At 42.2% G+C, this 13,062-nt stretch overlaps 1 protein-coding gene across 1 annotated transcript in view; it reads left to right on the top strand.

Annotated features, from left to right (window-relative positions):
• The window catches only part of srgap3 (SLIT-ROBO Rho GTPase activating protein 3), a 61,734-nt gene extending 51,861 nt beyond the window's left edge, over positions 1-9,873 (top strand). The window contains exons 14-22 of the mRNA XM_084542529.1: positions 149-226; positions 327-461; positions 901-1,006; positions 1,926-2,153; positions 2,283-2,356; positions 4,437-4,617; positions 4,749-4,898; positions 5,023-5,338; positions 6,274-9,873. Coding sequence (XP_084398655.1) covers positions 149-226; positions 327-461; positions 901-1,006; positions 1,926-2,153; positions 2,283-2,356; positions 4,437-4,617; positions 4,749-4,898; positions 5,023-5,338; positions 6,274-6,720 — 1,715 coding nt within the window. The 3' untranslated portion in view covers positions 6,721-9,873. The remainder of the gene's footprint in view (positions 1-148; positions 227-326; positions 462-900; positions 1,007-1,925; positions 2,154-2,282; positions 2,357-4,436; positions 4,618-4,748; positions 4,899-5,022; positions 5,339-6,273) is intronic.
• The last annotated feature ends 3,189 nt before the right edge of the window (positions 9,874-13,062 follow it).

The raw sequence follows: 13,062 nt of genomic DNA, 5'->3' as shown, positions 1-13,062 counted from the left end.
ATACGCATCTCCCTTTATGACTAGATTACATTTCCTGCTCTGTGTTCTGTGTTTCCACTGGGCTTTCGTGAAGCTGGCAGTGGAGTTTGGAGATAATGTTGGCTAGCTTAACTCTGAATCAATAAATTCTGGCCTACATTTCTTTCAGGACTGCAGCAGCAGGGCATATTCCGCGTGCCAGGGTCACAGGTGGAAGTCAATGACATTAAAAACTCATTTGAAAGAGGTGAGTCAGTAAATTCACTCCATTCACGTCACAAATACTTAAATAGAATAAACCCAACTGGGTGCAGATTTCGACTAACGCTCATACTTTCTTTGATTAGGTGAAGATCCCTTGGTTGATGACCAAAATGAGCATGACATTAACTCAGTGGCAGGGGTGCTCAAGCTGTACTTCAGAGGACTCGAGAACCCCATCTTCCCAAAGGAGCGCTTCCTGGACTTCATCTCCACCATCAGTGAGTGACACGGGAATAGTTTAGAGAGGAGCAAACACACCAAACCGTTTCTCAGAATCTCTACCGAAGATGAGGAAAGTCGTGTGGCACATGGAAGCAATCTGAACGCCAGCACTTTCTGCCTGATGGTTAACAGAAAGCCAGTAGGAAAAGGAGAGTGCAGGCCACATCGGTCTGCAGCATGCACAGAATAATTTCCCTGCTGTTTCTAATGGTTTTATCACTCACTTTGCCATATGGGTCTGGTGAAAGGCAGGAGGGGGTACATTAAAGTATCAAATAGTCGTTTTCAGAATTTTTGCAGCCTTTTGCTTTATTTTCTCGTTTTTGTTTATTTATTTATTTGTTTTCTTGCTACGGTCTGGTTTATATGGTAATTTAGTTTGTATACTCGGTACAACTTTGAAAGCTGTGTTTTTCTCTGTCGTCTGTGTTCCAGAGCTCGAGTCCGGAGCCGAGAGAGCGCATCACATCCAGCAGATCATTGTGACTCTTCCTCGGACCGTCATCATTGTCATGAGATACCTTTTTGCTTTTCTTAATCAGTAAGTTACTCTACATGGCATCCAAAATCCAAAGATGAGCCTGGTCTCTGCATAATCACCGGACAAACACAGAACATGGTGCAGGTGTACAGAACTAAACAACCTAAAGTACATAAAAAAAATTTTTAAAAATGGAACAACCAGTTTTTTCTAGCTAGATCTGTCCGTAATGTTTTAGATGTTGTTTAAAGTTCGGGAACCCATACCTCTCCGGTGTACTATATCTGTCTCCTGATAATGGAGGTTATTAATCCTTCTCTTACTGGGTTCACCTGCAGAACAAGGAGTTTGATTTCCTAGCCCAGGCTACACTTTGCTCTCCACTTTTTTGTTGGAGCTGTTCCAGCTCTGGCGTTACTGTTCAGCCTCAGCTGTTTTCTATTATGAAAGGACTTGTAATGGGTTACTCTTGCGGCTCTGAATGTTTTGGTTACCAAGAGTAGATTGCTGCATGTTCTGTAAAAAAAAAAAAGAAAAAAAAGTTGATTTATTGAAAGGGTTGGTAGATTTGACCAATGATGCCTTTAAGACACTATTTAAAAGATGGAATTTCTGACTATTGACAAGTCTTTTCTGCATCTTTCAATTAAACATTTAGATTTTCCAGCAGAATAACTTTTTAGGTTCATTCCCATTTTCGGTTTCATCTGGCTGTTGGATATTCAGATGGAAACATGACGAAGCAAGTTTTTATTTTTTTTATTTAGCCTTTATTTAACCAGGTTTGTCCCATTAGGGTCAGGGTTTACAAGGGAGACCTGGACAGGGAGAGTGGCAGCGACACAGTTTCAACAAGAAATAGGATAAAAACACAACATAAAATCACTTAAATAAGGATCAAATATTATGTAAATTTGTATACATGAAAAAAAAAAAAAAAAAAAGAAATCTTAACATTCCTGCTGTGCTCCCCTCTCAGTCTCTCCCAGTACAGCGATGAGAACATGATGGATCCGTACAACTTAGCTATCTGCTTCGGTCCGACCCTGATGCCCATCCCAGACGGGCAGGATCCCGTAGCGTGCCAGGCCCACGTTAACGAGGTCATCAAGACCATCATTATCCACAATGAAGTCATCTTTCCGAACCAGCGTGAGCTGGATGGCCCAGTGTATGAGAAGTGCATGACTGGCGGGGAGGAGTACTGGTGAGTATTTACCTGATCGAGGGGATGAACACAAAGAAAGTAGTTATGTGAGCTCTGTGTGACATTTTGACCAGATTCATGAATGTCTGAAACGTTGCATATCAGTGTCTTTTCCATTTGGTCCCACAGCGACAGCCCCCACAGTGAACCTGGCACCATTGATGAAGCTGATAATGGAACTGAACCGCACACAAGTGATGAAGGTTAGTACACCACCCTAGAGGATGCCTTCCACTGAGTGATGACCCCAACCCCCCTCTCAACCTGGAGATCATGAAACACTGTACCTGCTAAACGTTAGCGTTGTTTCTGTTAGCATGGTGACGTTAGCATTTAGCCCAAACTACCCCTGTGCCTGTGGAGCCTCTCATAGCGGTAGACTCTTAATCTTGTTCTTTCATCTGTTTAATGTTAGTTGCCTTTTAAAATTAGGTCTTGCAGTTCACATCTCAAGAATGGATTCCACATAACAAAATATATGATGTGATTTTTGAAGTCTTTGTGGTTGAGAGGCCAGCCTTTTTTTTATTATTAAGTGTTTTTGACTGAGAGGTGAGCGAGGTGCTGCAGCTTCTGAGGCTTCGTGAAGGCTTATGTGATGTTTGAAGCTAAAGGCAAGTTGAGTAAACAGTATTGGCATGCAGCGCTGCCTCTTTGATCCATGTTTCTCTGTGTATGTGAGCCCCCCCCTCCTCCCGCTCGCTCTTTGTTCAGTGTTAGTCAGCAACTCTCCTGGGACTTTCTCCTTTGTGCAGTATTTCCCCGTTCCTCCGCTGAGCTTTGAATACATAACTGGGGCAGGCACAAAATCCAAAATGCAAGTAAAACACAGAATCATATCTCCTGTGTTGTCGGGTGCTCGTGCAAACCCATGTTTCAGCGTCATGTTGCACTGGTGGGTTTGCTGTTAATGAGTTGTGACATTTTTTGTTCTTTTCTTGCTCTGATTGCCTGATGTAGCTGCTCGTCTCGCTTGCCTTAACAGTGAGAGTATTATTTAAGACTCTCTGGTGTTGCAGGTGGTGCTCTTTGGCAATCATTTTTACCTGCTGTGATGATGCCACTTTCTTTTCATTAGTTTATAATTAAATTAAAATTAGAAAATGAAATATGCTGTCACATCCAGGCAAACCTCTGGTGGGTTTTCAAAATAAAATGGCATGGGGCCTATTTTACTTTTTATTGGGGTTTTTTTGATCAGAGCTGATTGCTGTTAAGCATACGTTTAACTCTGACTGACCCCTGCTGGCCTGTTGAATGACAACAGGCAAAATCTGAAACCACCTCCTTTATGTATTAGTCTTGTGTTGCCTTGAAGCCTATTTTACACACACACACAAACAATAGTAATGACTGATTGTCTGACTGACACTTCACTAACTAATCACTCACTTGTTTGTATGTTTTTCGTTGACACAGCGTTTTACCCTAACCCTCAACTAAGCGCCTAACCCTAACCATAACCTAATTGTAACCTTTACCCTAGAACTGAGTCTTAGGCATCAAACAGTCCTTGGCCAAAAGGTCCTCACTTTGCACAAATGTCCTCACTCTGATGGAATAAAACTATAAAGGGGTCCTCAGAAAGATACCTGTACAAGAGCACACACACGTAACAGATTACTATAGTTCAACCTTGTAAAACTTTTTCTCGGACAATTATATCGTGCTCCATTACATTACAGCTCTGTGCTGAATTTAACCTGACGGGGAAAACAGCTTGGACAACTCACGTAGCATGTGAAGCTATTTGTGTTGTTCGCTAGATTTACAATTATTCAAAGGGAGTAGGTCAAACCTAAAGGAAACGACTCCAAACATAACATTAACTACTAACTTTATAAGCGCTAGCTAGCAAAGTTAGATTGAAAGTCAACTGTTTACTATTAATTAGATTTATTCACTGATACTGTATTTAATCTTACACATATTTGTCAATATAATACAACTTCTCAACAGCCTGTTGTGCAGTATTCATGTTCATGCACATGAATACTGAACAACAGGCTGCTGCTATTTGCAGCTAAATTCAATATCCGCACTATTACGGTATTTACGGCAATTAAAAGACTTAGTGATACTAAACGCATGCTCTTATTTTATGTGCAGACATTTCATATACTTTATACTTCATACTTTATAGATAGTTTTTAATAGTTGTGGTATTAAAAATAAATCTTGTGGGAACCACTGACCTGTACCTGAAATATGACTGGCTTCATGTTTTGCTCCATTCTGGGGAAGCTTCTTTGACGTATTGTTTTATTTGTTTGTGCATTTCAGAGGTGGAACAGATTGAGGCCATCGCCAAGTTTGACTACGTCGGCCGTAGTCCCAGGGAGCTGTCCTTCAAGAAGGGAGCCTCTCTGCTTCTGTATCACAGAGCGTCTGAAGACTGGTGGGAGGGCCGTCATAACGGCGTGGACGGCCTCATCCCCCATCAGTACATTGTTGTGCAAGACCTGTACGTGACAGCAGAATGTGCTTAATCTGTGTGTTGTGTTTCCTTGTGTGTCCTTCTCTCAGCAGATATCATGCATCATTACTGTAGGTGTCCATGCTGTATTCTCACCACACCTGGCTCTGGTCTTTCAGGGATGATGCTTTCTCAGATAACCTCAGCCAGAAGGCAGATAGTGAAGCCAGCAGTGGACCGTTGCTGGAGGATAAGGGTTCATCCAAGAATGATGCCCCGTCACCATGTGAACAATCACCTGATTACAACTTTGGAGGAGTCATGGGGAGGTAGGTGCAATTAATCAGCCGCCTTTAGCTAAGGAGTGGCAGCACAAGCGGTTACTGAAGATGAATGACTGAATGACGTTGAGTAGTTTCACTGATTGACTTACGAGTGGACCCCTCTCCACAGGGTGAGGTTACGATCTGATGGAGCTGCAGTCCCACGACGCCGGAGCGGAGCGGAGACCCAGAGTCCAACCAGAGTGCCTGACACTCCGCCACGAGCTGCAGCCTGTCCCAGCAGCCCCCACAAGGTGTCCATAAGCAAGGGGCGCATAGAGAGCCCGGAAAAAAGGCGCCTGGGCACCTTTGGTAGCGCAGGCAGCATCAACTACCCCGATAGGAAGGCCTATCCCGAGGGCCACCCTCTGAGACCAGTGCCAGGGGCCACTCGTCACAGCAGCCTCGGGGACCACAAATCACTGGAGACGGAGGCTTTGGATGAGGTAAGACTCGAACAGTGTGGGCCTTATTTGCTCCTGGCAGAAATTGGGTATGTCATTAAGCTCACTGACTGCTTTGCTTTCTACCATAAATTGTACCAATCTATCTGTCATCTTAACTGCTATTATAACAATATGTAATAGTTATTAATGGAATGAATTATTAGTTTTTTTTTTTTTTTAATTCTGTAATGTTTTGTAAAATGTGCAAAGGGAGATAAGAATCAATGACTAACAGACATGACAGAGTGTGAGACAATTGAGAGCAGCAGCTGGGACCCGGAATAAATGTCAGGGCCAGACCATAGCTCTGTGATAGACATACCTCAAGGATATAGAGCTGAATAACAGGCTAAAGAGCGTCCTGCTCCAGGTTCTCCTCGTCTGCCAATGGCTGTAACAGCAAACAAAATGTAACACGTATTTCTACTGGACTTGAACTCAAGGATATAAAAGAAAAGTAGTAAACGTCTCCTGATTTTCATATGTAACTGAACCACAGGCTCATGTGAGAAGGGGTCTGAATTAGGACAATACCAGTGCAGCATGTTTTGCTCCATTTATTTCAAATCACATAGATTTTGCATCCTATGTTTACCAGATTTAGAAATTTATCATGTGTTGGTTTTCTGTCAGATATAAAAATGTATTTTTCTAAAACTATCAGTTCTTTCCTCTTGTGTGATCCATCATAGACAGTTTAACCTTTTCAGACTAACGCTGTTGTTCTGAGGTAATGCAGTAAAGAGCTCTACTGTGAACTTGTGATTAAATTACATGAACATCCAACATTATGTGTTAGTAATTTAGTGTAGTCTTTATTTTAAAAACTGAACTGAAGTAAATTCGTCATCCTTTAAGAGTCATTTTTGGCCTCACTCTGCAAGTCTAACGCTGACTTGCCTGTTATTCTGTTCTCCTCACCCTCATCTCTCCAGGACATAGAGAAGACTATGACGACAGCGCTCCACGAGCTGCGGGAGCTGGAGCGTCAGAACACCGTCAAACAGGCTCCGGACGTGGTCTTGGACACCCTGGAACCGATGAAGAACCCGGTCAGCTCAGAGCCCGGCAGCCCGCTGCACACCATCATGATCCGCGACCCGGATGCGGCCATGCGGCGCAGCAGCAGCTCCACCTCTGAGATGATGACCACCTTCAAACCCGCCCTCTCCGCCCGGCTGGTCGGGGCTCAGCTACGCCCCCCGCCCATGAGGCCCGTACGCCCTCCTCCGACGCAGCACCGCTCCAGCAGCTCCAGCTCCTCCGGCGTGGGCAGCCCCGCTGTAACTCCCACCGAGAAGATGTTTCCAAGTAACAACGCTTCTGCAGGCTCTAACATGAATATTTCCAGCGATGGCGGGGACAAGTCTGGCACCATGTAGCAAAGGGGGAATCTGCGGGGGGAGAAGGCTGCGAAGCTTTCCAAGTGAGGGGAGCGCTCATGGAAACAGGTGCTGACGTGTGAAAAACAGATAAGGACGTTTACCTCTCTGTTTTCTTGCTTGACTTTATTATAAATACAGGAAGCTCCTGAAGCTCCTTAAGTGTGTTACCATGGCAATGAAGCGGCGGTAGAGCCTGTAGAGGTTTGATAGCGTAAAGCTCAGTTCTCCGTGAAACTTGATTTAACTCCAGTAAATGTGTATAAGAATACGTGTATTTCAGTTTTACCTCAGTTTCAACAAACATCCGTGGCCGTGCGCTCGTTGCAGAGATAAATTGAATGAAAGTCAAGCAATACTCGTGGGAAATTTCATTTCCACCGTTCACATGCAGTCCAGCTGATGTTGATGTGTGAAAACGCTTCACCTGGACTGATGTGGGTATTCAGGCTAAAACTTCTGCTTAAGGCACAGGCCTTATGGCTGTATATATATATAAACTTACTTGAAGTCACCATGCTTTCTGTTTGTATTATAATACGTTGGATGTTCAGCAAAGTAACAACATAATGACATTTAACTCTGCATGCAGGGGATAGGAGAAAATAAAGGAACAGTAAGGACTTGCATCACCGAGGCTTCGTAGTGATACGGTCAGCGAACAGACTTTTAATCATTGTAAGAATAAAATATCGATGAAAAAGAAAAATCAAGTTTCAGGTGTCCAAATAGTTGAACAATGGCTTATTAGCGTACAGTGCAATGTTTTAAAATTGCCCACAGGATCGCATCTTGGCATGAAGCTGATTTCTGAAGACATTACTAATCAGTACTACAAGTCCTCATATGCACGGTTGACCAGTGGGCAGACTTAACGTGGCTGTTTCCAGGTTTCTTTCTCTGCGCTGTGTATGAAATGCAGAAAAATTAATGCACAAACTAACTGATTTAGAAAATCCTGTGGTAAACTTGTACATAATATATAGCTAGTAAATTTTAAGTGTTAATTGTGTACAGGTTAATATGGAGAGAGAAAAAAAAGAAAAGGCAAAGGTTTGGTGTGAATGGTAAAGGTCATAAACCACCTTTTTATCATCTCCAGTAGAGTCTGTAAAAATAGGGTTCAAATCATTTACCATGTGCCGTGTGCTTTGGATGCATTTTGGTTATCGTACTGTAGAAAACTGATTGCTGTTGAACAGACCACAAAAGGCCGAATTAATGTTCTTTATTACGCTTTCAGCTCACTTTGACATTTTGATACGGTGTTTCCTGTTCAAGTCGGATCCTGGTGATTTTATTATCGCAAAAGGAAACAGTGAAACGTTCCCTCTGGACAGCTCATCGTTTAAACTTAAACCACTGTTCTCACCCTGAAGGACGTGGGAATAGATGTTGTAACATAATACTATCAGAGTGGCCTCCTTTTGCTGTTGATTCATGCTGTTATACTCAGACTGCAGACTCTTCCTCGTGTCCTTTAAATCAGAACATTTCAGTGTCTATATCTACTGTACTTCTGGTCATTCTGACAGCTCCAGAGTCTGGGGACGTCGTAATCCGCACTCCCCCCCCCCCAAAAAAAAAGGCCCGCTACGTGCTGCATGTCTTGCCCTCCTAATGTGGGGCTCGCATTGTGATGGATCCGATTGGCTGCGTGGTGCCTTGCCTCGGTGGAAACGCACAAATTACTAATCTGTATCGGCCTTAATATTTACTGGGTTGAGAGTAATGAATGAAACCACTTGTAGCTTCAATTGAAGCGAACGAGAAGTAACAACGCTTGACTGAGCAAAACAAAGAAAGAACTATTAGCATGTAAACCAGGCACTGATTCCACTGTTAACTACAGTTACATGCTGTAAACTAAACATTATTTGCTTGTCAATGTATAGATTTACTCTTTCACAGACAGATGTCCTGGATGGGAGGATTATCAGGACCAGAGGGCTCTTACAGTCAGTAGTAAAAGGCAATATAGCATTTAAAGTAATACAGTGCACTCACACCCTCTGCTGGTTCCTGCTGGTATTACTTCTTCTTCTTCTCCTCGTGATGAACCAGTCATTTTTTTCTCGGGCATTAGGCGTGCGTCCTGGAGCCGATATTACAATTCCTAAATCCATCCATATCCTTCTCTTAATTGTCTCATCGTCCTGGTTACAGTTTTGCACCTCTTGAAATCTATGAAGATAATAAAATAATAATAAAAAAAATAATAGTTTATTAAATACAAAGAAAGCACACAATTTTAAGAAGTTGATAATAATCATATTTAACTAGATTTTTTTGTTTGTTTTTTTAATTTATAGACACTTCTGAAGCGGAGCAGAAACTTTCTGTGCCTTTTGTGCACAACATCAATTTTTATTGGACTTTTACTTTTTTACCTTTTTAACTGTAACATACGTTGTCTGTTAGTCTGTTATAAATTGGTGTTGCCTTTTTTTTAATCCCTGATTTCTATCGCTACTCAGCTGTCAGACCACCGCCGCGAGGAATGCGTTCTGTAAAGATATTCCTCTCTCGAGTTGCGGAGAGAGTCGCCGAGAACTGCTCGCCTTCATCCGGGCGAACCCTAAAAACTACTGTATTAATAATCTGCTGGTGAAGCTCGGTAGGATCATCTCAGAATATTCCTTTCATCTTTTTTTTTTTCTGTTTTTTTTTTTTTGTTTGTTTGTTTTCCCTGTGAACTGCCTGTGCTGTGGTTGAGCCGTCCTGTCATTCATCTCCTTCCCTTTCAAAGGAACAATTGCAGTGTTGTTGGCAACAGCCTAGACTGATGCAGACCCTCTACGTGTAGAGGTTATTCTTCTTTTCCCTACATGTGATACTATGCTAACATTTTATTATTTTATTTTCCTGGAATGTGTGATGAAATGGGCTACACTGTTTTGTCTGCTGACGTGAGAAGACAGTACATTGAGACTCAAAAAGAACACCACATGTGAGATGAGAGCCGAACGAGGCCCCCGCCGGGGGGGCAACGGAGTGTGAGCTGCTGTCACACTGTTTACCTTCTCTTTAGTCGTTCGTCTGGTGATGCTGTTTGTTGATTGAGTGTCTGATTGGTCGAAACCTGTGATGCAATGTACATCATACCACTGACTGGATGTTGAAAACTCCTGCGTCCAAATAAAAACATTATTGCTCTGTGATCTGTGATTTTCTGACTGCGGTGCTGATGTGAAAACCACGCGTGATTAACGAGGGAACCACAGACAAACCCAAAGGTTTAGCGCTGAGACTTTTTCCATCTCCTTAAATAAGCTTGCTTTTCACTCTAGGAAAATATCAGGCGGCTGTAAGCTGTATTTGCATTGCATCACTGGTACACTGGAACTACTGCACACACTGCACGTTCAATTATTAGGTACATGCAAGGTACAAAAGTATATAGTAGTATTTCCTTCTTTTCTACATAGAGCGAATTCAGCTTATAAAGTAATTTATACAATCCATGTTAATTGTGCTAATTCCTAATTAATCCATCAGTAACAATAATAGAATATCCATAATAAGCATAATAATTACAGGGTATTTGTATTATTCATGTTTTTATTGTACCTTAATTAAAGCTTTATCAGGGGAATTACTTGAGTGTTTTTATACAGTTTTAAAGGCACTTTTGAATATTAACTTCCTGGATTATGGGACAATGACGCATTTGAAAATTTACTGTCCATCTTTGCATTATTATATCGCATATGATAGGAACAATTGATTTTGTAGCAGCCTTAAACCACAGTGTAACTGATTTAAGTGATTTACATAAAAATAGTCTACATAAGACATAAAAAGGTACCAATAATAGGTACAAAGGAAACATTTGTTGGTGAAAAACTTTCTGTGTGGAGTTTGCATGTTCTCCCTGAGTCTGCGTGGGTTCTCTCCGGGTACTCCGGTTTCCTCCCACTGTCCAAAGACATGCTGGTTAGGTTCATTGGTGATTCTAAATTGTCCGTAGGTGTGAATGTGAGTGTGAATGGTTGTCTGTCTCTCTGTGTTAGCCCTGCGATAGACTGGAGACCTGTCCAGGGTGTACCCCGCCTCTCGCCCGATGACAGCTGGGATAGGCTCCAGCAGACCCTTCACAGGAACATGCGGTTACAGAAGATGAATGAATGAATGAAAATGCATATGTGCTCCAAAAACACGTGTATAAAGTGCCATATAATGCAAAATAATAGGTGAATAAATGTGTTTTATAGTAAAGTTTATGTATTCTTTTGCTTTAAATTGCACTGTATAAACTTTTTATTGCAGCACATGTGTGCTTTTCATCAGCAAATGTTTCCTTTGTATCTATTATTGATAACTTTTTATGTCTTATGTAAACTCTACATGTAAATCACTTACAAGTCAGTCACACTGTTGTTTAAAGCTGCAACAAAATTAATTGTTCTAGTCCTATACAACATTAGTCGATGCCACCCATGAACTGGATGCTGTAGTTCACTTTATGGCCACATGGTGGAGAACCTGCAGCAGAACAAAGCCCCTGATGATGAGCATGAGCTTTGCATGCCAACTGTGTAGTCGGCACACTGATCACTCTTTCACAATTACCAACAAGCGCCGTTGTGACGGCAGCATGGAGAACAGAGTTTTGCATAAATTAGGTGATTACATCTCCCTTTGAAATTGGCTTTCGAGTCCGCTGGTCAGGCAGTGTTGCACCAGCAGCTCACACCGGCGGAGGAAAAAAAAACAAAATTTAATTTGTTCCACCTGAGAAGCTCCCGTTCAACAAGAACATGTCAAACAAGCAGCTGTGTTCGCGTTTTTCATTAGTGTAGGTGGTGTAACACTTACTAACAAGCAACAAGCTTCGCCTTCATGTATACTTTTAAAAAAGTTCAGTGGACTAAGTTAGGAAATCAGCATGACACTGTCCTTTTTTAAAGAGATTATGTCTAAAATGTTTCACAGATCACTGAAGCAATCTTAAAATGTATTTTCACGTCGGCATGTCTTAAATATCGCCAAGCAGCTGAGAAGGAGAGAAGCAACAGCCACGAGCATCAGAAGAGACGTGATAAACGCGATAACAGAAAAAAACGCAGACATTAATGTGTGTGTTTACAGACAGTGACGTACCAATTCACACAACCGTCACCTCTGACCTTGCAGGCCCTCAAGGACGAAGGCGGTAAAGAAATGCATGTGTGTCGGCTTTTGGAAACGAAAATGAAACACAGACAAACTGGCACACAGTGTCATTAATTATTTGCATTACTTGAACAGGAAACCAGAAAAAATAAATAAATAAATAAATCTGTTTTCCGCTGGCCTGGCACAGAAGCGGTTTTACGCCTCTCTAGAATGAGGTACGCCTCATCAACGACAGATGCAGCAGCTGGATCGCAAAATAAGTTGCATAAGCCCTCTCCGGTGGCCTAATTTGGCTGATCTTCCATTATAATTAATGCACAAATGAGAGCAAACGCATAATGTCGGAGCAAAATTGCACGCCTCCTTGTTTCAACCTTGACCTTCCAGACTTCATATAAAAATAAAGACCCCTTCAGGTTCTTCAGTTAAGCTGTAGATCATTCATTGTAATAATAAGACAAAGTCACATTGCGATTCCATGTGTGGTAGTTCATGTAATTTTCATAAATCACATTTAAGTTGCTTTAACACTCAAGTGACATTAAGAGCAAGGCTAACGTGTGCAACAAACTTCTCTCAGTTAAACCCACTCTTTCCTCTAACTGCTTACAGTAAGTAGGTAAGAGTTTAGCCCTTTGCTCAACAATATTTTGACATGATATATGAATATTGGAATAGTGGACGGACTGCTTTCCAGTTAAGACAGAGGTTAGACCAGTTGAAGATATCATTGGCAAAGAAAGAGACAGGGTTTCTATAAAAAGATGGGAGCATAAGGTTTCTTCATTTTTCATATTTTGCCTGTACCAGTGTGCCAAACAGAGATCAGGGTGCAGAAGCGATCCCTCAGGTGTTTAATACTTTATATTGAACTGGAAAACGGCAAACTTAGGGTGGTGCGTTTTCATAACCGCGTGTGACCTCACTCAGAAACCGTATCTGTTTCTGTATGAAGAAAATGACGCCGTCACTCGCTTCGTCGAGCGCAGATGGAAAGGATCTCACACGGCTGTCAGACTTTCAAGGTTATGGCGGATGGCGACGCCTCTGAGCTCGGTGACATTTCCCAGCCGTGCCTGTATCTCTGAGGCGCAGGAGTGTTGCAGCGTAGCGTGTACGGCACGCGTGATAGATTAAGGCCGAAGACACAGAGCGGGATGATGTGGTTTCTGTTTTTGTTCCTGTTCACCATTTCACGCCACACATGACACAAGAGCAACATAT

Source organism: Chelon labrosus (assembly GCF_963514085.1).
Source record: "Chelon labrosus genome assembly, chromosome: 4".
In the NCBI taxonomy this organism is placed as follows: domain Eukaryota; kingdom Metazoa; phylum Chordata; class Actinopteri; order Mugiliformes; family Mugilidae; genus Chelon; species Chelon labrosus.
The sequence above is the reverse complement of the archived record's forward strand: the minus strand, read 5'-3'. Positions and strand labels throughout refer to the sequence as shown.